At 37.3% G+C, this 24,302-nt stretch overlaps 1 protein-coding gene across 1 annotated transcript; it reads left to right on the top strand.

The window, feature by feature from the left end:
- The first annotated feature begins 13,227 nt into the window (after nt 1-13,227).
- Nucleotides 13,228-20,951, top strand: LOC121379017 (nicotinamide N-methyltransferase-like). Its single transcript, XM_041507454.1, has 3 exons — nt 13,228-13,548; nt 15,434-15,641; nt 18,541-20,951. The coding sequence occupies exons 1-3, from the start codon at nt 13,419-13,421 to the stop codon at nt 18,974-18,976; spliced, it is 774 nt and encodes a 257-aa protein (XP_041363388.1). The 5' UTR covers nt 13,228-13,418; the 3' UTR covers nt 18,977-20,951.
- Nucleotides 20,952-24,302: the final 3,351 nt, after the last annotated feature.

Below are 24,302 nucleotides of genomic sequence, written 5' to 3'. Positions count from 1 at the left end.
ACTTTAACCTATTCTACTAGCTATTCTATAAATATAATGTAACCATTTAATAAAAAGCTAATCAAGCTAAATCACAATGTTATATTTAACATAACTACAATACTATTACTATATTATTAATCACTAAATCTTCTAATCTCATTTCTTGATTAAAATAAGTAATTAAAACAGGTAGTTAAAGTGTAAACTATGTACAATATGTATTTACCTTTAAAATTCTCTGTGAATGTTAGTTGTGCAGTTGCTGTGAACAAAAGCTTGTTTTCTCATAAAAATGGTCTGTTCTCCTTGAATGTCATAAAGCTTTTGACGAGAACACAGAAACAATGACACTGGGCTTGCAAGAACTGAGTTGTCAGTGAGCACAACCCAAGCCCAAAAAACCAGAGAAAGTAGGAAAACAAAGAAAGCCTGCACAAGTATAACCTGACAGAATAAAACTATGTGAACAGTGTTTTAAAATAGTATGTGTGCAGTGAATGTAGTTTAAAACACCCGGTTACATATATATATATATATATATATATATATATATATATATATATATATATATATATATATATATACATACAAATACATACAAACACATACACATACACATACACATACACACACGCACATATATATATATATATATATATATATATATATATACACATATATATGTGTTTTTAATACGAGAAATATTTGATAAGTTATAAGAATATGTAAAATTAAGTACAGTTACCTAAAATAATATACATGTGTGTGTGTTTGTCTGTCTGTATGTATGTATGGTTCAAGCAATCAACATCTGATTTGTTGTCGTCTGCTAGTCGTTCATTTGTGAGGTTTTTCTTCACAGTTCAGGAACATTTTCATTACCAATAAAGTTCAGACAAGTAAGTATCTAATTACAAAACTTTACAAACCCCTAAAATAATTAATTTGACGAAGTCGTTTTTGTTTATTCCTTAAAATGACAGATATCGGGTTCACATGACTCGTAGAAATTAACTTAAAATGGAGGACGATGAATTAACATTCGGTGCGTGTCATATGACCTCACACGTGCCAGATCAACAAGGCCAAATCATTTAATTTTTATGATTTTTAAGACACACACACACACACACACACCCCACACACCCATTGTTAGAATTTTCAATTACTATATTCGATCTGTATGCTACATTTTTGTGCCTCTGATATAGTGAATAATATTCATAAACCATTCATAACAATTGTAAATAATTTTGAGTGTATAAACTGTGTTAATTATGAATCAATTCATTAAATTTATTTATATTCTACAAACTGTTCACTGGTATGAACGTAATGCCTATCAGTATAGACAGTGTTAGCGATGTGTGTTGGTAAAATGCGGACCGGACCACATTGTTGATTTTTCACGTTAACCGATTGCAATTTATTTTGTTTTACATATCGTAGCTGAAAAATGTAAAATAGTAGTTCCGTAAATATCGTATTCATGTTTTTGTCGTTAGGTGAACGCAGTTAGGTGAAAAGTCAGGCAATGTGTATATTGCCTGAAATATTTAGGCAATATACAGATTGCCTGAGTGAATCAGTTACTTTACAGATTGCCTGAAATTTTCAGGCATTCTACAGATTGCCTGGTTTTACACATTGACTGTAACATACATATATATATATATATATATATATATATATATATATATATATATATATATATATATATATATATATATATATATATTGTCATGGCTGTCCCAACAATTTTCGTAACTGTGTGCTGTGACGTGGACCTTTCTCGAATAATTTTAATATTGGACAAAACAAAATATTTATTTTTACATTTAGTAGTATTATTTGCATATTTGCTTGTATTCTGTAATGTGTGGAACTATGCCATTTATTATAGTTATTGTTTAATGAAATTCTTAGTAGTGCCGTTTGTCGTGTCGTGCACTATAGGCAAAAACGAAATTGCGCAACTATTGTTATTAGTGATCGTTTGGATGCACATTGCGAGCTACATTTAGTTGTATTTCATAATAATATGTGTATAGTGTATGAAATTATGTTTGTAAATAGTTGCCGTAATTTATTTATGTGATATTAGTATATTACGATCGCTAAATGTGTTAATTTAATGTTTGACGTCGGTGTTTTGGTCTTGCGGTCTTCGACTTTATTTAATTCCCAAATTCCTGTGCATATAAAAACTATAACACAACGTTGACATTAATATTATTGATGTAAATATTTCCATAACTGCAAAGTGTGTGTACATACACACTGAAAACATTCCATGGGCTCATAAATAAACCTGGGATAAATTCCGTTTGATCGACTGTTTTGACATGGCTGCCGGGATTGACCTTGTCCTTCAGTAAAGTTTATTTTCCTCCAAAACTTGTACGATCGATTAGCTATTTTCTTAGTTAAACGTATCCTAATATTGTGTGTACATTATGGCAAATCATTTTATTAATTAAGTGAAGTAATAACTGTAAAAGTGATTACTGTAATATTAGTGCTTTTAGGAACTATATCCTTGTACGCTGAGAACCTGTTTACACATACTGGTTGCTAAGGTCTGATATATCGGTACACAATGTTTGTAAACAACAGTATAAAAATGCTGTTTTTATAATATTCCCAAAGGCTTTTTCATTAAAACTATTTTATATTGAAATTAGACCAAAAAAAGCAATTGTGTAGTAATAGTCTCGTGTTTATGCACATTAGAATTTGTTTGTATTATTAGCTCGAATTCCCAATGTATTTGCAATGCACTTTAGCGTGTCTTTGTGCCTAGTGAATAATGTCGTTTTCACAATAATCCCAAAGGCTTTTTCATTAAAACTATTTTATATTGAAATTAGACCAAAAAAAGCAATTGTGTAGTAATAGTCTCATATTTATGCACATTAGAATTTGTTTGTATTATTAGCTTGAATTCCCAATGTATTTGCTATGCAAAATGAGCGTGTTTTGTGCCTGGTTAATAATGTCGTTTTTTATAAATATTCTAAAGGCTTTTTCTGTAAAATTGTTTTACGCAAATTTTAGACTAAAAAAGCTATTAAGAAATGTTAGTTTTATCTTTATGCACTTTATTTCAAGTAGGTAATGCTTTTGCTATGGGCTAAACTGACGTATTTACAAAAGTTGAAATTTCTTAGGATTTAGAGTGTGCATTTACAAACTGTAAACTGCAAACGGAAGCTGGACCAAAAAGCAATTACTTTATTTATTGAGCAATTGTGTGCATAACGTAATTATTAAATGAAATGATATTTATTTTGTAAAGGTAGATCTCTTCCTAGCGTGACGTAATTTCTGATTGGCTATTATGACGTCACGTGGTACTTAAGAAAAAGTATAAAAGGCTGACGTCAATGGACGTCAACGGTTGTTCTCCCGCCCCCCCCCCCCCCCCCCCCCGGAATCGACAACTGGCGATGTCAGAGGCTGAATCCGGGGTGGGCGTGCCTGAACCCTTGTGGATAGGGGCACGTAAATATAGTTGCCCGTTGCCCGTTGTTCTCTCACTTGTTCGCGGTCTGACAAACAAACATTAAAGACATGTACCCTTGTCCAACTTTCCAACTTTATTACATTGCATACATTTAAATTGACACTGGAATAACTTTTACTTATATTTTTAAAGTTAAATTTGATTAACTTTACCATCTTTATTTAATTAACTTGTTTTATGGAAGCAATATTTATAAGCAACTGCAAGCTGTTTACATTCATTGGAGATGCAGTCCTCACTGGTTTAATATAACTATATCTGAAAGGAAGAGATCTATCTATCTATATGTTGGAAACTTACCTGTGAACATTAACTTTATTTCCGTTTACTCATCACCTTTAAATAAATTTATAATTCTGAAAACTGGAACACTTCGTCTTTGTCATCTGTGGATGTTATTTGTATTCTCTGGACTTTGTTGATATCCTTGGGACGCGGCCACAACAATATATATATATGCAATTTATCCAGTAAAGGGCAGAATAATTCTGCCGTTCCAACTAATGGAAGCTGCACTTAACAGCTCTCGAAACCTTCACAAAATATTTCTTTGCACATGACCGTCTGAACTACTCCTGAATGATTCCTGTGTATCTTACTGAAATGAAAGAATTAGACAAATCTGATCAACATGTTTGCAACGAATTCATGCAAGGAAACTGAGTAGTCAACAAAAATGAGTACTGTGCCATTGGAGCCGATAATGCTTTGGAGCATGTTAACAGATCCATGAAAGTTTCTGGTGGATTAGTTGTAATAACCCTAAATGAAGCTGCTAGACTGAAGTTTTCCCTCATATCACCAGAAGCTCAAGTGAAGCTCAACAAATGGTTGGACAAGGTTCACCAGAATGCACAAAGCATCATGCCCTCTCATCAGCTGTGCTTGAACGACAGGAACACAGTATTAAAACTCTGACTGCAACAATAAGAGACTTCACTAATCCATTTCAGGAAGAAACTAGTGTTCTATTCAATCTAGTCACCAAACATGCCATGCAAGAGGACAAAAAGAATGACCTTTGTAGTCATGGTGAAATAGAACGCAAGTTGCACGCGACGTTCGTGGAAGACAGGATCAAATCTGGCAAAATAAATCTGTGGTCACCTATGAAAACCCCCCAGAAACTCAAATAATTATTAATGTGTATGATCGGTTCTCTAATGATTAAATAAGAAGAGAAAAATACGATTTTGTATAGGCCTACTTTACTTACTCTCAGCAGACCCTAGTTTGGCACATGTGCGGGCGGGGGGGGGGGGGGGGGGGGGGGGGGGGGGGGGGGGGGTAATATGAAAAATGCATTTTGTGGTATTAGAAACACCAGGATGACCTGAAACACTTCGGATGTACACAAATTAATAATCTAAACAATAAAATATAATATGATAACACTTATCAAAAACGGCTCTAATAGTGAAAAATATGCCTTAGTGTTTAAAAACTAGGGTCTGTCCTGTGTAAATTACCATTGAACATATCAAGGGCACATCCAATGTAATCGCTGATGTCCCGAAGTTTATTTTGTATACCAGGGACTCAGAGACTCAGTGTGATTACTGGTAGTCACCTTATTATTACGTGTGTTATAAATGCCCGTATGCGTCGGTTAACGCACTTTTGTTTTAATGTAGTATATTTCCCTATTCCTAGAGTAGAGGAAATATCCTTTTTGAGGTGGGGGTGTGTGACAGTGCATGCTCTTAATCTCTTTTCGCCCGTGGCGATATTAATTGTTTTAGAAGGCCGTGTGCAGTTCCAAATGCACTTAGCCAGGTGGGCAACTTGTTACGTAATACCTTTGCGCGACGGTCATCGAGCTGGACTTCTAATACACACCCAGCTCAGCTGCGGAGCCCAGGTGGTCAGTAGTTACGTAATACCTCCGCGAGTGCGGTTTTTACAACCGTGATTAGCGACAGCCAGTCTGGCGATCTAAGAAAATATACCGACTCTGGGAGAGGTGGAATATCAGATGATAGGTGAGGTACCGCGTTGTGCCCCCAGGCGATATTCGATTTTATAATAAATAGCTAGGGTTTAGAGATATCTAGGAGAACCATTTTGGAGGTATCCAGGGGAACGGTCGTCGTCCACTGAACGATCTATATTAGTTCAGACGGGACTTTGGTAAATATATATTTCTGCTCTGTTATATAACCTTGATGTGATTGATGTGACTTTTAAATATTTTAATACTGTATTATACCAATATTCTTTAGACAGTGTCTTCGGTCATCTGACGAAGTAAATCGTAGACTTTTTGTTCTAACATTATACGAGTATTTGGTAATATAAAGCTTAGCCAGTCATCCTAGAAGACCTAGGTAAACTGTAGGTTATTGTCTTTATTGTGATAGGTACCAGTATTAATTCTGTGTTACAAGGTTACTGAATGAGTAGTTAGGGTTAATTAAAAATTAACCAGTTAGGAATAGAGCTGTAATTCCTTTATTAATTAAGTTCCCCTGGAAGCGTTTCTCAATTATCACACGTGTGGGTGTTGTGCCACGGTGAAGTGATTAGCATATTGTGTAAACTAGACACCTATAGATTAACTAATTAAGTGATCAGTTCCTGGGTTGTTATTATTGTTGTTATTAATTAACTACTGCGGCAGTACATTGGTCTGCGTAGGTTAATACAGATTCCAAAGTGTATTGTGTTTTTGTTGTGTTTTCTAGTGAACTAAACGTGCTATAATAATATACACTTTATATAAGATCGTATCCCTGATCATACCTAGACAAGCCAACGCGGGTATATACCGCCCTTTACAGAGAGATCTAATAGATATACAGTTAGGAGAGATATTGGACAATCGTGTTTTATTCAGTTACGGGTATTATAGACTCCCCGTGACAGTCACAGATTTTGTAAACAAAACTTGTTTTGTTTATCGACACCACTCAGGCCCGTAGCCAGCATTTAAAGTGTGTGTGTGTGTGTGTGTGTGTGTGTGTGTGTGTGTGTGTGTGTGTGTGTGTCGGTGGGGGGAGGGGGGATTGACTAATCCGTCCCATCCTACTACAAAAATGTTTTTTTGTAAATTTCAGTTTGGTTTGTTGTAAGAAAAAAAAGTAAAAGTGTTTTGAAAATAAAATAATAAATAATATTATTAATGTGTTAGTTTAGAAAACAATCTTATCAGAAATAAATAACTTGTAGTAAATTCCATTGTACGAAAAAAGGCGTTCCCTGTAGGATGGACTATAGCTATTTGTTTTATTAAGATAATGAGATTCTAGCACACAACAGGAGTTAAGGGTATTGACCCAAGGTATATGTTAAATATCTTCGGCGATTGCTTATAAATAACCTTAGCAACAGAAAAGGTACGTGTACCTCGGAACTATGGTCAGTTCCTTTAATAATGAACATATGAAAAACAAAACACATTACCTTCTTAAAACCTGTTTCTTACACATCCGTTGGTGAGAACATCATTTGTTATTTTTTTATAACACATACTTGTTTACACATGTACGCGTGTTAACAATTTCAAGACAAACGACTGGCTGCTTCTAGGTGATGACCAGGTCACCATAGGCATACATCCAATGAAAAAAACAGCACTATCGAAATCGATTACACTGTAACGTATAGTTAACCTAAAAATTATTTTGTGTGACGTAGTAAGTTAGCTACAATTGCAAGAGCTGTAAATAACTTTTAGTCAAAAAAGGTGTTAAAATTTACTTATAACCTGGTTTTGAGGATATATAAGAAATAGAATAATACATTCGTGTCCGTTAGAAACCATTTATCATACAACACACAGATTTTGAGAGGAAACCCGCTGTCGCCACTACATGGGCTACTCTTCCGATTAGCTGCAAGGGATCTTTTATTTGCGCTTCCCACAGGCAGGATAGCACAAATCATGGCCTTTGTTGAACCAGTTATGGATCACTGGTCGGTGCAAGTGGTTTACACCTACCCACTGAGCCTTGCGGAGCACTCACTCAGGGTTTGGAGTCGGTATCTGGATTAAAACTCCCATGGCTCGACTGGGATCCGAACCCAGTACCTACCAGCCTGTAGACCGATGGCCTACCACGACGCCACCGAGGCCGGTCTTGTTGGCCGTAAAATGTTTTAAAATATTTTGAAATAATCGGCATGCTAAAGCAACTTCTATGCCAAAATTACAGAATACTATTACTTGATACATGTGGAAGCCAGTGTCGATTTGAATCCCAATATAAAGATCAAGGCATGAACAGGATGAATGTTTGTAGTTAACCTTTTATTTCTAACTTTTGTTGATAAATCAATGGAAGGTGAATTGCTGTCATTGTCGTGTAATTATCGAATGCTACGAGGTCATCAATATAGCAAATGATGACGAATATTGTTTTATGGGAGAGTTGCAAATGTTTCAATCAAGTATTTGTACAATATTAAAAAAAGAAAAAGACCCAAAAAGCCGACCTTGGCTTTTGCGGGAAGGTTCGGACGAACCTCCCGAACCACTCCCCCTACATACGGGCCTGCCATTAGAGCACATTGATTAAAGGGACATTCCTGAGTTTGCTGCAATTTTTAAGCTGTTATCGACTAACAGAGACTTTTTAGCGATTATAATTACATATCACATATATTTTTCTGCATAAAATATTATTGTCTGTATGTTAAACGTGTTTCTGATCATTCTAACATTTGTACTAGGTTAAATTTGTTTGATTTTCTAAAATATATTTGAAATTATTTGAAGACAAAATCCAGTTTGGGCTTCTTACAAATATTGACACATTGAATATACAGACACTGATATTCTAAACAAGAAAATATATTTAATATGTAAGTTTAATTGTAGAAATATTTTATTAATCGGAAAGATCTTACAATGCAGCAAACTCAGGAATGTCCCTTTAAGCTATTGGATGTCAAACATTTAGTAATTATCACAAATAGTCTTAAAGAGGAAACAGCAAGGCATATTTATATGCACCATTCCACAGACATAATAACACATACCACGGCATTTGATATGCCAGACATGGTTCACTGGCAGGAACGAGAAATAGCCTAATGGGACAAATAATTCTGAAACGTAGACTTAAAAGTAAAGTTTGTTTTCTTTAACGACACCACTAGTCCTTTCCCACAGGGAACACCTTTTTTCATACTGTGGAATTTACTACAAGTTATTTATTTCTGAGCCGATTGTTTTCTAAATTGCGCACCAAAATAGTTTGGGTTTTTTTTTTTTATTATTTCCAAAACACTTTTACTTTTCTTCTTACGTAAAACCAAACTGAGACTATTTACAAAAGGAGGATGGGACGGACTATAGGTTGAGATTAGTTTGTTGACGTCCACATCTAGGTACGTATAAAATACGGTTACGAATACGGTGAATCACTGTACGACCATATTCGTGTCCGTATTTTATACGTACCTAGATGTGGACGTCAACACTGATAATGAATGGTATCAGGTCGTTTCGCCCTTATTCCCGATCGCCCCGTGTCGTTTCGCTCCCATACCGAGTCGTTTCGCTCCCATACCGAGTCGTTTCGCTCCCATACCGAGTCGTTTCGCCCTCATGTTTATGTTTGTGAATGATGAATAAATTTGTTTACGTGACTCTAGTTGCAAATCAGATATAGGTTATCAATTTGTAACCCTTTATCAACCATAAACACCATTTATATGTATATGTTATTATGTGCAATATTTTAAAGAAGCCCTCCCCTCACACCATCCCAGTTCCTACGGGCCTGATGTATTTTATATTAATATAAGTACAAAGACTAGCCTACACAATGATATTGTCGATAGGACATATTAGTTATAAAGTGCTTTGGTGTGTGGGGGGAGGGGGGGGGGGGGAGAGAGACCGCTTTTTAGCAAATTTGCGAAATTGGCCTCTGTAATATCCATTGACGTGTCATGTTTACATCTATGCTGAAGAAGATTTATGATGAAATATTAAAAGGTCCATTTGCTTCAGTTTGCTTGTGTTTTCAGTCACACCATACGATGTAGAAGGTGAATATAAAATCGGAAATTTCACAATATGAATTCAAATAATAAACATACATGTATAATGTACAATATATTAATAGACATTGAAACGAAAAATTAAAAAAAATTTAGTTACAAGTTATTTATACAATTTTTTTTTTTTAATTCTTGTAATGATTTTTTACTTTATTTATTTGTAGGATGGCACAACAGACTGAATAAAAACGCTGTTCATGCTGGCCTAGGGTTTTACCAACTGGTGATTTTCCTGGTAAAGGAGGCAAGAGTTGTGGAACTGAACGTGAGTGCAGATGACCTGGAGAGAGACAGAAGCAGCCGATTTTCCCGCGTTGAACTGGGACTTCATGAGGCCTGGGAGAAATATATGAATAAAGAAATGTCGACGTCCACATTTCTGAAGAGGTGTGCCGGTCTTTACGGACCACCAGATAGAGAACAGAAGAGAAGACAGTGAATAAAATTGTGAAAAAAATAATAATAAGTTTCAGTAGTACTAGTAACACATTGTGGCGGTGAAACAAATATTTTAAAATATAACACAAATGCTTAGGTCATAGGTGACACCAGTGTACGTATGCTTATGTTAGCAAAAATGTATGTATATATCAAATAAACAGATTTGTGTAATGTTTTTAATTCTATTATTTAAAATCTTGTTTTTAATGCAACAATACTTTTATATTGTCCTTATTAATTCATTTAAATGAGAGAGAGAGAGAGAGAGAGAGAGAGAGAGAGAGAGAGAGAGAGAGAGAGAGAGTTACTGTACAAAAAAAATTATGAACAGTAAAACACATTTGTTTCTTGTTTTATATTTTACACATTATATTATACATGTACATGAAAATTGTTCATTGTGGCACTTTCCAAAGGTTTGTGAAACCGAACTATTCACAACAAAAACCCACTGTTTACAGACGACTGTTTGCGGTATAGTCTTGAACTGACCGTAACATATCGATGTCTGTTCTCGTTACAGCCAGTTTAGGGTAAAATACATGCAGTTTTCTGCTGTCTGCCATTTTGGGTTTTTTTATGGAATACTCTTCAAGAGGGGTGAAAGACTCTAAAATATTAATATAAAATCAATGTTCTCTAGTGGCATCTTTAAACAATAAAATAATATTAATAATAATAAAATAATATGACGTCATCACATTTGCATTTATATCATAACATGTTATTACATTCAACGGTTGTTAGATTGTCATATCCTTTCACCCTTGTTGTAGAATATTCCATAAAAAGTAAAAATGGCAGCCAGCACAAAATTACATGCTTTTTGCCCTATGCGATCTCAGCGAAGTCGATACAGGTGACATGGTTATCATCTAGTATGTGGAATCCATGCCATTGTAATAACCCAATAATGGGTTCACGATAGGATTCAATCCTTCGACCTAAGCTTCTCAGGTGAGTGCTCTATTGACTAAACTAGATCACATGTCCAGTGTATAAATGCACTCGGGTAGACACACATAACGTGCAGGGGGTGGGACGTGGTGGTGGTCTAAACTCTCTCCCCCCCCCCCCCCCCTCGTTCCTTTCTTTCCTTTGAATTCTGTCATTTCCTCCCGATCTGGCAACTCCTATCTTTCAACGTATTTTGCTGTCCACCTCCACATCCCAATCCTGGTCTCTCCAACCGCGACAGGTGCTTATCTCTTGTGACGGTCTGTGCCACACACCTGTCATTCCCCATCAGCATTTGGGTTCAGTCTGACCACTTCGGGGAGTGGTGTTCAGTAGTTACTTCTGGCATTGTTAAGAGGCACTTGTAACCACTTCTAAACTTTGGCGTGCGATGTTTTCCCGGGGATCGGGTCATGCTCCCCTAGAAAATACATTACAAAAGAAAACTGTCCTGGAGCAGCAGGATTTTTACCCCCACCCCCTTTCCCTTCACACGCGCCTGATTTGGCACCTATGACATTTGCATGTATTCTATTTGCAAGAAAACGGCGGTCGCGTGGCTTTAAAAGGATATAAAGATGTAAGGATATTAGCAAGCCGCATTTGACAGAATATTGCAGTTTCGTTTTTGGTTTCTACACTTCTTCCACCCATTGGGCTATTTAAGCTTCAGCCAGTGTACCACGACTGGTACATCAAAGGCCGTATGTGCTATCCTGTCTATGGGATGGTGCATATAAAAGATCCCTTGCTGCCAATCGAAAAGAGTAGCCCATGAAGTGGCGACAGCGGGTTTCCTCCTTTAATATCTGTGTGGTCCTTAACCATATGTCTGACGCCATATAACCGTAAATAAAATGTGTTGAGTGCGTCGTTAAATAAAACATTTCCTTCTACACTTCTTCCAGCCTTTTCTGTACATTCTTTCGCTCAGTGGGATGGTGCATATAAAGGATCCCTAGCTATCAATGAAAATAATGTAGCTCAGGTTTCCTCTCTTAGACTATTTATCAAAATTACGGTTAAACACAACAATTATATCATATACACATTTAAGCACCCATAAGAGTGGGAAGTCAGGGGTGGGGGTGGGAGCAGGGCGCACTGCCACCAGACGAAAATGAAATAATATACAATTTAAAGCTGTCTTGAAACCCACCCATCCACCCAAGTCACTGTCACCTTCCAGTACCTATGCCACCATTCATATTACATTACATTTCAATTTTTTTGTTCTTATATTTAATTATGGTTCAAGCTCGCTTTCCTGGGTACACACCTCAGATATCTGGACTGTCTGTCCACTGCATTAGGTGGTTAGTTGTTAGTGAGAGAGAAGTCGGTGTAGTGGCCTTAAAACTGGCGAACCCAGTCCCTACCAACCTTAACATCGATGGCCGGTCACCAATCAGTTTAGGCTGATTGTTTACTGGTTCCATCGTTCAATGTCGGATCCAGAAAATCCATTTAGGGGGGCCTCAATGACATTAGGCGGAATACCAATGGACTTTGGGGGAGGTTTGGAGGGGATCGTAAAAAAAAAATGAAAATTAATATATAATAAAATTATAACTGTCGCAAAATTTAGGGGGGAGCGGGCCCCTGGCACCCCCCCCCCCCCCCCCCCCCCCCCCCCCGATCCGCCTGTCGTCGTCTTCTATCATACCACATTCATCTAATTTTCGGCGCAAAAACCAGTTAGCAAACGACCGCGAACACTCGTCCGTCAGAACATGCCCCCAGTGTTACTGTCAAAAAAGTTTGTTTTGTTTAACAACACCACTAGAGCACACTGATGTATTAATCATCGGCTATTAGAACATTTGGTAATTCTGACATAGTCTTAGAGAGGAAACCCGCTACATGTTTCCATTAGTAACAAGGAGTCCTTTGTATGCATCATCCCACTGACAGGATAGCACATACCGTGGCCTTTGGTATACCAGTCGTGGTGCACAGGCTGGAGCAAGAAACCTTGTGTTGCTGATACTGCCTCAACTAAACAACTTCGGTGCACCTCGGACCTTGACCTGGGCCCCGTCGGTGGGCCAATTTGAGCTATTTCTCGTTCCAGCCAGTGCACCACAACTGGTATATAAAAAGCCGTGGTATGTACTATCCTGTCTGTGGGATGGTGCATATAAAAGGTCACTTGCTACAAATGGAAAAATGTAGCGGGTTTCCTCTCTAAGACTACATGTCGGAATAACCAAATGTCTGACATCCAATAGCCGATGATTAGTAAATCAATGTGCTCTAGTGGTGTCGTTAAACAAACCAAACGGGGGTTTTTCTTGACCCGGGTCGCGGTCATCTGTTACAGAACATTTGACCTGTAAAACAGTCGGCCTTGTTGTTCTTGTTGTGCACCATGAACTTCGACTACCGTAACCACTAAAATTCAGCGCCTTGGCTTGACCAGGGTCGCGGTACTTTAACCTATAGACCAGCCAGCCTTCAGTTGACCGAGACTTCTCGTTGACTACAGGTTGGGGTCGACAAAATGGCGCTGCTACACGGAAACGACTACTGTGACAAGTTTTCAGGCGACATTTTCTTCAAGGATTTCTGGGGATCTCTTGGCGATCTGAACATATTTTTAATATCCAACACTTACACCTTCCTCAACGATGGTCAGTAGTATATTATTATTATTATTATTATTATTATTATTAAACTAAACGTAATACGTTGCAAACGGCGCACATCATACACTTAGAGCTGCATTGTCTGGTTTCAATCGTATATAATCAAGTTCTAAGTTCAAATACAAGCATAACTGCACTTTTAATTCACTCGCGAGTTGTCGTCATTAACGCATATCGTCAAATGCTTACTAGCCAATTAGAACAATTCTCGCCATTTTGTAATACCGAGCGGATTATAGCAGCCACTTCCTAGCAGCCAATTACGCTAGCAGCCAATTTCAGCAGACACGCATGGCGACGTTCTAAACACCGGACTCATATGCCTTTTATAATGTGTGTTGTGGTGTGGTCTATACGAAACTAGTTGGACATCCTATATTACCGTAGTACAGAAGGATTTTTAAAGTGATACTTCAGATATTATAAAAGTGCTTAATAAAACGATTAAGTTGTATTTATACGGATATTAGTAACAATAAGACTGTGAAAATGAGTCTTGGTTGTTATTTTGTTTTTGTGTTGTTTTTATATAAAGATACTCTTTAAAACTCTAAAGTTCTTAAGTTGTAGTGAATAATAAAAATTAGCATAACAGTGTGTTTAAAAGTGTGAAATACAGGTAACAATCGAAAGGCGTACGAGTCCGATGTTTAGAACGTCGACATGAGTGTCTGCTGAAATTGGCTGCTAGCGTAATTGGCTGCTAGAATCCGCTCGGTTTTTGTAATGCAACAATAGCCGAACTGTACTATTTTTAGCCCAGTGGGCGCCCGCCAAAAGTGTCCCACTTTCAAAATACTGGGTTTATTTTTAACTTGGAAAAGCCAGTGTAGTGAAACCAATTCGGAGTGCGGCGTCTTATATGCACCGAACGTAATGGGATTTTCTGTTCTATATGCTTAAATAATAAAAAATATTCCAGGGAATGCCGCTTTAATAGCGGGGCTGTAATCGTATTTACGAAATCTTGAACTTCCCGTGGTATCTGACCGAACGAAAGTGAGGTCAGTTATTAACACTGGAAGTTCACTCGTTTCGTAAAAAGATAGCTAGCGAAATCTTATTTTGTATTCTATATTTATTTACCCATGGGCTATAATGTAAATTTTACTTCCGTATAGTTAACATGTGGGTGATCTCTAGGCCGAGACGGTTATCAACAGTAAGAGAGTGCTGATAACTGTCCAAAAGTCCGTCTAGCTCTATTACCGTTAGAGGACTCGGGGTAGATGACCTCAGAAGCATATTGCTTCGTACCTCGAAAAACTAAGTTTACTTACTTTTGTAGCCTATTTTCATGAAAAATAGTGTGAAAGGGACAGGCCTATTAAATGGATTTTTACGAGTTTCCTGCCATTATATAAGAAGTTTCTGATTAATAAAATCCTTCAACTAAAATTGCATGTTAAATAAAAATGGCCCTGTTAGTCGGCAACATCTTAACAATGGCAGCAAACTCGTAAAAATCATTTTAATACTACACGTCTTTGGCGATACATTTATTGGCGTCTCTGTTTGCAGAAAGGGGCGGGATGTAGCCCAGTGCTACAGCGCTCGCTCGATGCGCGGTCGGTGTGGAATCGATCCCCGTCGGTGGACCCATTGGGCTATTTCTCGTTCCAGCCAGTGCACCACGACTGGTATATTAAAGGCCGTGGTATGTACTATACTGTCTGTGGTTTGGTGCATATAAAAGATCCCTTGCTGCTAATCGAAAAGAGTAGCCCATGAAGTGGCGACAGCGGGTTTCCTCCCTCAATATCTGTGTGGTCCTTAACCGTACGGTATGCCTGACGCCATATAACCGTAAAAAAAATGTGTTGAGTGCGTCGTTAAATAAAACATTTCCTTCCTTACTTCCTGTTTGCAGAAAGACTGACCGGACATCGACTCCTTGACCTGGGTTGCGGTCCAGCTCTCTGTGGGGTGATCACCACGCCAGAACGATTCACAGGCATTGTCATGGCTGACATTGCACCGTCCAACCTCGATAACATTAGGCGCTGGATGGACGGAGAAAAGATAAACTTCAATTGGGATCAAATTCTCAGGTTTACAGCAGAATTAGCTGGTGCCAAGTGAGTCTAATGTAATACGTAATTACTGCAATGTGAGTTGCGTAATCAGTGACGATGAGAATGTAGAAATTCTCTGTACATACATACATACATACATACATACATACATATAAATAAAAACGGCACATGTGTGAAAATTTAACGTGGAGGACACACTCTCACATATAGTTCTTATTAACAGACATAATTTCATTAAAAAAAAAAATATTTCTACTGTTCATGAAATGAAAATATATGTTTTCTACATTTCTATATTGCTTTTTTCTGACATCTAATAATACAGGATCGTTACATTTAAATATATAATGAAATGTATCTCCAATTTCGTTAAGAGTACATATATGACGAATTTTATTTTCTCTAAGTATATTATACCACCTTCCAGATTAAATCTTCTGATGCTGAATAAACTTAAACACACAATGACTAATCTAAAATAACTTGAATGAATGAATGAATGAATGAATGAACGACACCCGACTACAAAGGAAAATTGGCAGTTGGTTTATACCAAAGAATGTCGATATAAACATTTAGTTAAAACAATGTATAGAGTTGTTGTGAACTTGAATCAGTATAATGTATTCGTATCATTATATATTTTTTATTGTTAAAATTGTTTTAATTATATACAATGCATGGAAGAACGTTTAACGACACCCAAAATAAAGTTACATTAATGAAAGAGCACAACATGGAATAAAAAAAAAGTCTGAACAAAAACATTTATGGTCAAATCTTTGCAAAGGAAAGGAAAGAAATGTTTTATTGAACGACACACTCAACACATTTTATTTACGGTTATATAGCGTCGGACATATGGTTAAGGATATTGAGAGAGAAAACCCGCTGTCGCCACTTCATGGGCTACTCTTTTCGATTAGTAGCAAGGAATATTTTATATGCACCATCCCATAGACAGGATAGCACATACCACGGTCTTTGATGTACCAGTCGTGGTGCACTGGCTGGAGAGAGAAATAGCCCAATGGGCCCACCGACGGGAATCGATCCCAAACCGACAGCGCATCAAGCCAGCGTTTTACCACTGGGCTACGTCTCGCCCCTCCTGAACATATAAGACAATAAAGATCTATATTTTAAAACCCAACATCTTTAACGCCCCAAAATCGTTTTCCTGTCAATTAGAATTTGTCTTGAAGCAAAATACAAGTCGCGTCGTCTGTCGATGAACTAAAGTTTTCAAAATCAATAATTTGGAAACGATTTGGTATGTAAATATATCACTAGCATCAGTTCAATTAAAATGTAAGAAACTCATTACCAATACTGATGTTAGAGACCATTTTCACTTAATAACATTTTTAACTGTACATCCTCCTATAAAGATGTTGTTGGGTTTGTTTTGTTGGGTTTTGGGGGGTTTTTGTAAATAATTTCAGTTTGGTTTGACGTGAGAAGAAAATTAAGTATTTTCGAAAGAACAAAAAAATTACTATTTTTGTGTTCTATTTTTAGAATCGGTTCAGAAATAAATAGCTTGTAGTAAATTTTATAGTATGAAAAAAGCCTTTCCCTGTGGAAAGGACAATCGTTACTATGCAAATAGACCCAAGTACAATACCTTTCGCCATTTATTTTCTACATCTATGTTACTAAAACGTCACGAGTGTGTAACCAGGCACGGCGGAGCAGGGGGGGTTGGGGGGAGGGTTCTAGCCCCCAATAATTCTGAATCAAAACTATTATTGTTAGTAAATCTTAAGGTAGAGATACATTTTACTTGTAGAATGCAGGAAATTGCATTTGAGGACATCTATTTTTCAAAATTGTACTGGGAGCATATTCCCTAATCCCTTAGAAACTTTGCTTTGCGCCCTCGATCTCAGTCAACCACTCACATATACACACACACACACACACACACACACACGCATACCCCACCCCACGCACACACACCCATGTGTACTTGCTTCCGCCTTGTCTGGTAACGTATGCCACTATTTACAAATTGTTATCGAGATATTCAGTCATCCGGGTTAATAGTAATCAAGTAATATATCCGGAACCATCACATACACAAAATAATTAAAACAAATATCGGTAAACTAATTTTGTTTATACTTTTATTTAACAACTTTAAAATTATGGATAGATATAAATAGTGATAGATATGAATTGTTTAGATCATTTATGTCAACTATACTTGTTCAAACACATTTGGATTGGAAAGTATAAAATCTCAGAAATGCATTCACAAGATTGAGACTCGGTTATATTGATATTAATGCCCATAAAAATAGATATAGACATGACCTGTCCAAACACTGCCCTTTTTGTCTTGATACTGTTGGGGATGAATTCCATTTTATTTTAATATGTACGTTGTATTATGATTTAAGAATCAAATATCTGCCCACAGAAAATCAAGTAAATTTGTGTGTGATGCTTCGAGAGCTCCAGAAGTATTCTGTAATAATAACCCCCTGCAAACAGACTGAGTTGAACTATAACAGTAAATAACTAAATTTGATTATCAACAGAAAATTTGAGGTAAGATTGTACTGACTTTTACTGAGTGGGTTTTTTCTCTCACCCTATTGGTGCATTCCTCGTAAATGTGTTTGAACAAGAGGTAGTATATTTCTTGGCATCCTATTAATAGTAATTTGGCTAATCTGTCTGCAGGAGGTAAATATCTATCGGTAATGACCGCATATACATGCATTTGGTAACATACATTATATATGTAACGCGCCACTCATTGTTACGGGTGGTCAACCCCAGAACAAATAAAATATTTTGAATTGAAATGTATACTTTTATTTAGGTAATACAATTTTTGTTTTGTTTTGCTTTGTCTTGTCTTGATGAAAAAACGGCATATACTTGTACTAGTTTATGTAATTTAATTTGTGAAAATGCTTTTGTCTTTCAGAGATGTGTTAGAGTGGACTGAAAGAAAGATTAGTCACCTAAAGACATCCGTGAAGAAACTTGTCACTTGTGACGTCACAGAGAAACTGCCATTAGGACCAGACTACGCTGAGGCATTAGATGTCATATTTACCAGTTTCTGTATTGGTTGCGCTGCAAAAAGTATCGCTGAATACATACAGTTGCTGAAAAATATTTCCTCCCTTATTAAACCTGGCGGCCATCTTCTCATACGCGGTGAATTGAACGCATCTGCTTATACAGTTGATAACAAAATGTTCCATCATCTTTCACTTTCGACGTCTGATGTGAAGGATTCCTTATGCAGTGCCAAGTTTGAGGTTCTGGAATATAAATCTGAGAATTTCCCTATCGCCATGCCTCATTGTGAGGCTATCGAATACGGAGTCTTTGTATTGTTGGCAAGAAAGATATAAAGTTATATGTGTATATATGTGAACATAAGTATGTTTATATGTATGAGTGTTTGTGTATGTATATCATGCCTGTACATGTGTATTTTAAAAATACTGAGTTTAGCCCTGTTCCCATGCATACATGAGTATTAAACTAGTAAATAAATATACGTCGGGTGAGTATATCTGTTATGAGAACGCATTTGCATACGGGTTAATATATACTCCTGGATTATATTTGTACGAGCAACAGAGGTCATGTAAAAGTATATTTGAGTATGAATAAATTTACTTGCTTCGCAAATCTTGTCATGTGAACAGATTTCCTATTCGCTCATGTAAGCAAACAATTGAAAACAGATTTCACAAATGTTCTATGTGACACAATTACAATCTATTACATGTACATCAAACATGTGCATATATAGACATATTTTGACACTGGCAGTCAGACATCACGTGACCAGCACTGTCTAGTACTATAATTAGTCTAATTTATAAACTTAACAATTTCTTTGTTCATAATGGCTGCCAAGGGAAAGGATACACGCTGTTCTTCGTGGTCAGACGAGGAAACCGAATGTTTATTCAATATGTGGCAGAAAAATGTTATAGAAAACCAACTAAATGATCCGAAAAGAAATAACTTATTAATCTACCAAATGGTGTCTTGTGAGATGAACGAATTTGGGTATAACAAATCTAATATACAGTGCAAAATTGAAATGCACATGTTGAAAAGATGCAAGACAAATCTAAACACTAGTGGTACAGGAAGAAAACGTGTATATATTTTACAAAGTTGATTGACATTTTTGGTGAGCGTCCTGCAACGTCGCCTGCGAAATTAGTAGAGAGACTGAACCAAAAGAGAAGCAAATCACATACTGCTGATTCAGAAAGTGACATTGTAGAGGACACACAAGAAAACAATACAGGCAGTACACAACTATTTGATGACAGTGACACTGATAATGAGGAACTAGTGTATCTGCGGACACTGATAATGTTAACGGCGATATAAATGACAAACCAACTGAAGAAAGGACAGAAGGGGACGAAGAGAAGAAAGAAATCTGTAAAACAAAAAATAAGCAATAAATCATCAGAAACGAAGCCCAGAAAAACGCGTTTGTCAACTGTTATAACAACATTTGGGGACAGAAACAATAAATTCTAAACAACACTTTTGGCATTAGAGAGCTGATGCGGAACTGAAGAAAATAGAACTTGAGAAGCAGAAACTAGAATCGGAAGAGAGATAGAAAACGCGAAGAACGGGAGCACCAGAATGATGCAAATGATAATTGGAAGAACGAATGCTCAGCATGCACCTCAAGAGACTATATCGTCTACATCGTATGATACCCAATGGACAGTGTCTACACCTCATTAATAATGTTATAATACACCACATATTCGATTAGCTTGCAGACAGTCAAATATTTCTTATGACAACACAGGTGGATCAAATTATGATATGTAAATCATTCCAACATGTATGATAACACGTATATTAGCCCTCACAAATGAGTGGCTGCAAGTACATGTCCTTCCTTTTATTAATGACCATTAATGGCCACTCTAAGGTCCAGGTGGAGTGGTTCCTGCACTGGTGTGTAGCAGGTTTAAACAAACTTGGGCGAAGCTCTTCACACAGAAAATAGAATGTTTCTTTTGTCGTTCGAAAGTTGTTAACCCATTGATCATTATCAAATGTTTCCATCACAATATATTGCCACCATTCACGAGATAGTTCCCTCATCTAAAATCTCTTTTCCTGAGCTAATCCAAGAACAAGACCTGCGCTTTAGTAATATTGAAAAGCTCTCCTCTTGCAATAAGCAGACTACACATGTCGGACGCTGTTAACCAATTGATATTTTTACAAAACTGATATATAGAGGATACTCTCCGAGTGTCTTGTGATATCATAATTTATCAGCACGAGTTGATAAAAGTATGAAATCCGAGGTTGCCGAGGATTTTTATACTTTTATCAACGAGTTCTGATAAATTATGATATCACAAGACACGAGGGAGGTATTCTTTTTATCATCTATTATCATTCGTTTCATTTGCGACAGTTGTAAACAATGTCAGTAATGTGGGTTGAATGTCGCTATATTTGGCAGCGGTAGACTCGTTAACTAGCAGAACGGCAGTGGCGTGATTTGACCAATCAAGATTATAAGAAGCGATATCTCCTGCGAAGAATATCGCAAATTATAGTGTCAGCGATATCTCCTATAAAAGCCTATTACATCTGTCAGTATTACCACATGTGACCACAAAGTAAATATACGTTTGCTCATAGGAGTATTTATAATCCATACGCAAATATACTTACATGAGTAACTTTCTGCATGAGAACAGGGCATTAGTCAATGATTCAAGCGCTCCATCCTTGGTACTGTCACACTGATATGGGGCAAGAAAAAAGCCAAAAGGTGGTCAGTAGTCTGGGTTAATAGTAATCAAGTAATAAGTCCAGTATCACCACAGAAAACATTTGGTACACTATTTTTTTTCTTCTGTACTGCACTCGGTGCAGTCTAGGTAATAAAATTCTACTTTTGTTTTGTCTTGATAAATAAAACTGCAGATACTAGTTTATGAAATTTAATTTGTAAGGATAAATGCTGGGTTTTTTTTAGAAGTGTCTGGTTGGATTGAAAGAAAAATAGGTCACCCAATGAGATCCGTGAAGGAACTTGTCATTTGTGACGTCAAATGAGCTACCATTAGGAGCTGACTTTTATGAGGCATTCAATGTTGTATTTATCAGTTTCTTAATTGGTTGCACAGCAGAAACGGTCTCTGACCGCCCCACTCTAAGAAGAAATAGGAAGTGGGGTCGGCCCCTACTACTCTTTTTCTAGACTTTACCTTGCTTTATAGTGATACCATCTCGTATCCTCCGGAGTCGGGCCCGTCCGCACCACTATACCAACCCATGACGACTGGACTATACCCTAGTCTGATACTCTCTCTCGTTCAGACGGATCCGGCTTCTCAAGATCTGTATTTCAGCACAGCACTAAACCTTCAACGTCTATCGACTGTCAATCTAGGGGTTTTCTTGACGGGATGCAACCCATTTCGTCCCTTTAAGCTGTGCACCCAAACGGCCTTAACGAGGGTACTCGCGTGGACATATCGATCGGACTTTAAACTTTTAGATCTGCGTTCAAAATTTTATGTCGAAATTACTTCTTCTTTTTTTAAATATTATTAAATAGTCCGATCCTCTCTTCTTTCTCTTATTTAATTTTGGACTGTCCTTCTAAAATGCTCCAAATTATGTAAATATTCGGCCGAGCAGTCAATTATTTTTATTTTTGGCTTGTCACCTTTTTCTTTTTTTAATTTATTCTATTAACTTTATTACTAATTGCTATCTTCAAAATTCTGCCCATTTTCAACCCTCCCCCCCCCCCCCCCCCCCACCATCCCGAGTCAGGCCACCGATCTTATCGGAGGTCGGACTCGGGATGGGCATGTTTGAAACTCGTTCGAAACCCTAGTGGCACGTTAAACTAGTTATCATCATCTGAATACAAACATTTCCCGAAATTTTTTTACTTTCTTCCATCTGGAGGCCACCTGGTCGTGTGCGGTGCACTGAACTCAACCGCTTATACAGTGTATAAAACTTTCTACCATCTTAAATTATCGACGTTTTATGTGAATGATGCCTTATGCGATGCTCAGTTTGAGTTTCCGAGAATTTCACCCAGTGTCCCATTTTTGTAAGGGGGTATATTTCAAAATACTAGTTTTGGTGTCTGATGGAATTTGAATTTTTGCCCTTGTATTCCTTTTGACTCATTCATGTTAGGGAGTAAAGTAATATAATTTTGTGGGAGGCATCTATGCATACTAAATTCCGTAATTAATCCATAGCTGTGACGTCACACTATTGTGATAGGTGTATATTAAAAGGGATCTTTTATATGCACCATCCCATAGACAGGATAGCACATACCACGGCCTTTGATGTACTAGTCGTGGCGCACGGGCTAGATTAATTTAGGAGTCATGGTGAATCACTTCTCAAATGAGATAAACGAAACCTCTCTGGCCTATTCGAGAAATTTGCAGCCAAAGAAAATATTACATAACCTGAAACCATAAATTGATTATATACATTCGCCAAGTACTGCATTATTCGATGCACCCGGGAGTTCGTGAGGATGTGTGCATTCTGAGCATTCAAATCCACCCATCCATATACATGTAATCTTGCGCTACCTTTAAAGGTCGATTAAAGGCGCGGGTAGAAGAGGAGGGTGCTGGGGATGTGCACCCCAAAAATCTCTGAATGCTTCGAAAAATCTGTTTCGTAGATCAATAAATGCATTTATTGCTTTTTATTCGGGAACATGTAATGTGGTCTGTTTAATATTTCTATGGAAGATTACCATAACAAAGATAATACATGTTACTGTAAATTTCAACACTGTAGATGCCTTTTTTAAACGTTGTGCATGTCCCTGAATGCTAGAGGTGTTTTTTAAACATTATAACCCCTCCCTAGAAACATTCGGCATCTGCCCCTGAGATCTCACGGAAAGCGAACGGATTCTGACGTTTGCAAACTATTTCGACTGGTTCCCGAATTGGTAATTACGTTTAATGTGCAGCGTAGAAACTAGTCTAGCAAACATTAGTGATAAACGTCTGTCTGAACGTGGCCCAGAGGAAAGGCAACAGACCAGAAGCAGCTCCATCGAACGATCAACGGCGAAGATTAGCTCTAATATTCTCCTGTCTGCAGATTAAGTTATATTTCCTACTAAATCCTATTCAAAGTACTCCCCCCCCCCCCGGTATTCATCATATCGAGGATTACTGCCATAACCGTCATTCTGCCTGGTAATACAGAGAGGTGACTTAGTTCAACATAAATACTGCCTATTATGTCCCAGGCAGAAATTTAAACTTTGTCCAGTTTCTGTAATATAAAAGCGTGGGCCCAATATCTGAGTCTAGACAGAATATGGGTGCCCCCCCCCACATTGTTCCTGCCCTTAGCGTACTAAAGCACGTTTATGCATGTCCACCCTAAAAATTACCTCTTGTGGTGATATGTTACAGGTAGCAGCGAAGTAAATCATAACATACTGTCCACTATATTAACATAAATTTTAAAAAATAGAAAAAGAGAATTTTCCCAGGTGAATCACACATGTAGTGATGATGGCCAGTCCTTGTTTTGTGCAGCAACTATGTCTGAACTGGGTGATCTCAACCTAAATCTGGAAATAATCTCTTATTTTTGGAGGCACCCCCCATTTTGCCATTTCACGGCTGCTAGGAAGTCTCTCCACCCCGACCATATATT

The sequence above is a fragment of the Gigantopelta aegis genome, chromosome 8 (genome assembly GCF_016097555.1).
Source record: "Gigantopelta aegis isolate Gae_Host chromosome 8, Gae_host_genome, whole genome shotgun sequence".
Classification (NCBI taxonomy): domain Eukaryota; kingdom Metazoa; phylum Mollusca; class Gastropoda; order Neomphalida; family Peltospiridae; genus Gigantopelta; species Gigantopelta aegis.
The sequence above is the reverse complement of the archived record's forward strand: the minus strand, read 5'-3'. Positions and strand labels throughout refer to the sequence as shown.

Excerpts from the sequence above, each read along its gene's own strand:
- LOC121379017 (XM_041507454.1), top strand. The coding sequence starts at position 13,419 with ATGGCGCTGCTACACGGAAACGACTACTGTGACAAGTTTTCAGGCGAC. Across the intron at positions 13,549-15,433 it reads TTACACCTTCCTCAACGATG|AAAGACTGACCGGACATCGA; the intron begins GTCAGTAGTATA and ends TCCTGTTTGCAG. Across the intron at positions 15,642-18,540 it reads GCAGAATTAGCTGGTGCCAA|AGATGTGTTAGAGTGGACTG; the intron begins GTGAGTCTAATG and ends TTTGTCTTTCAG.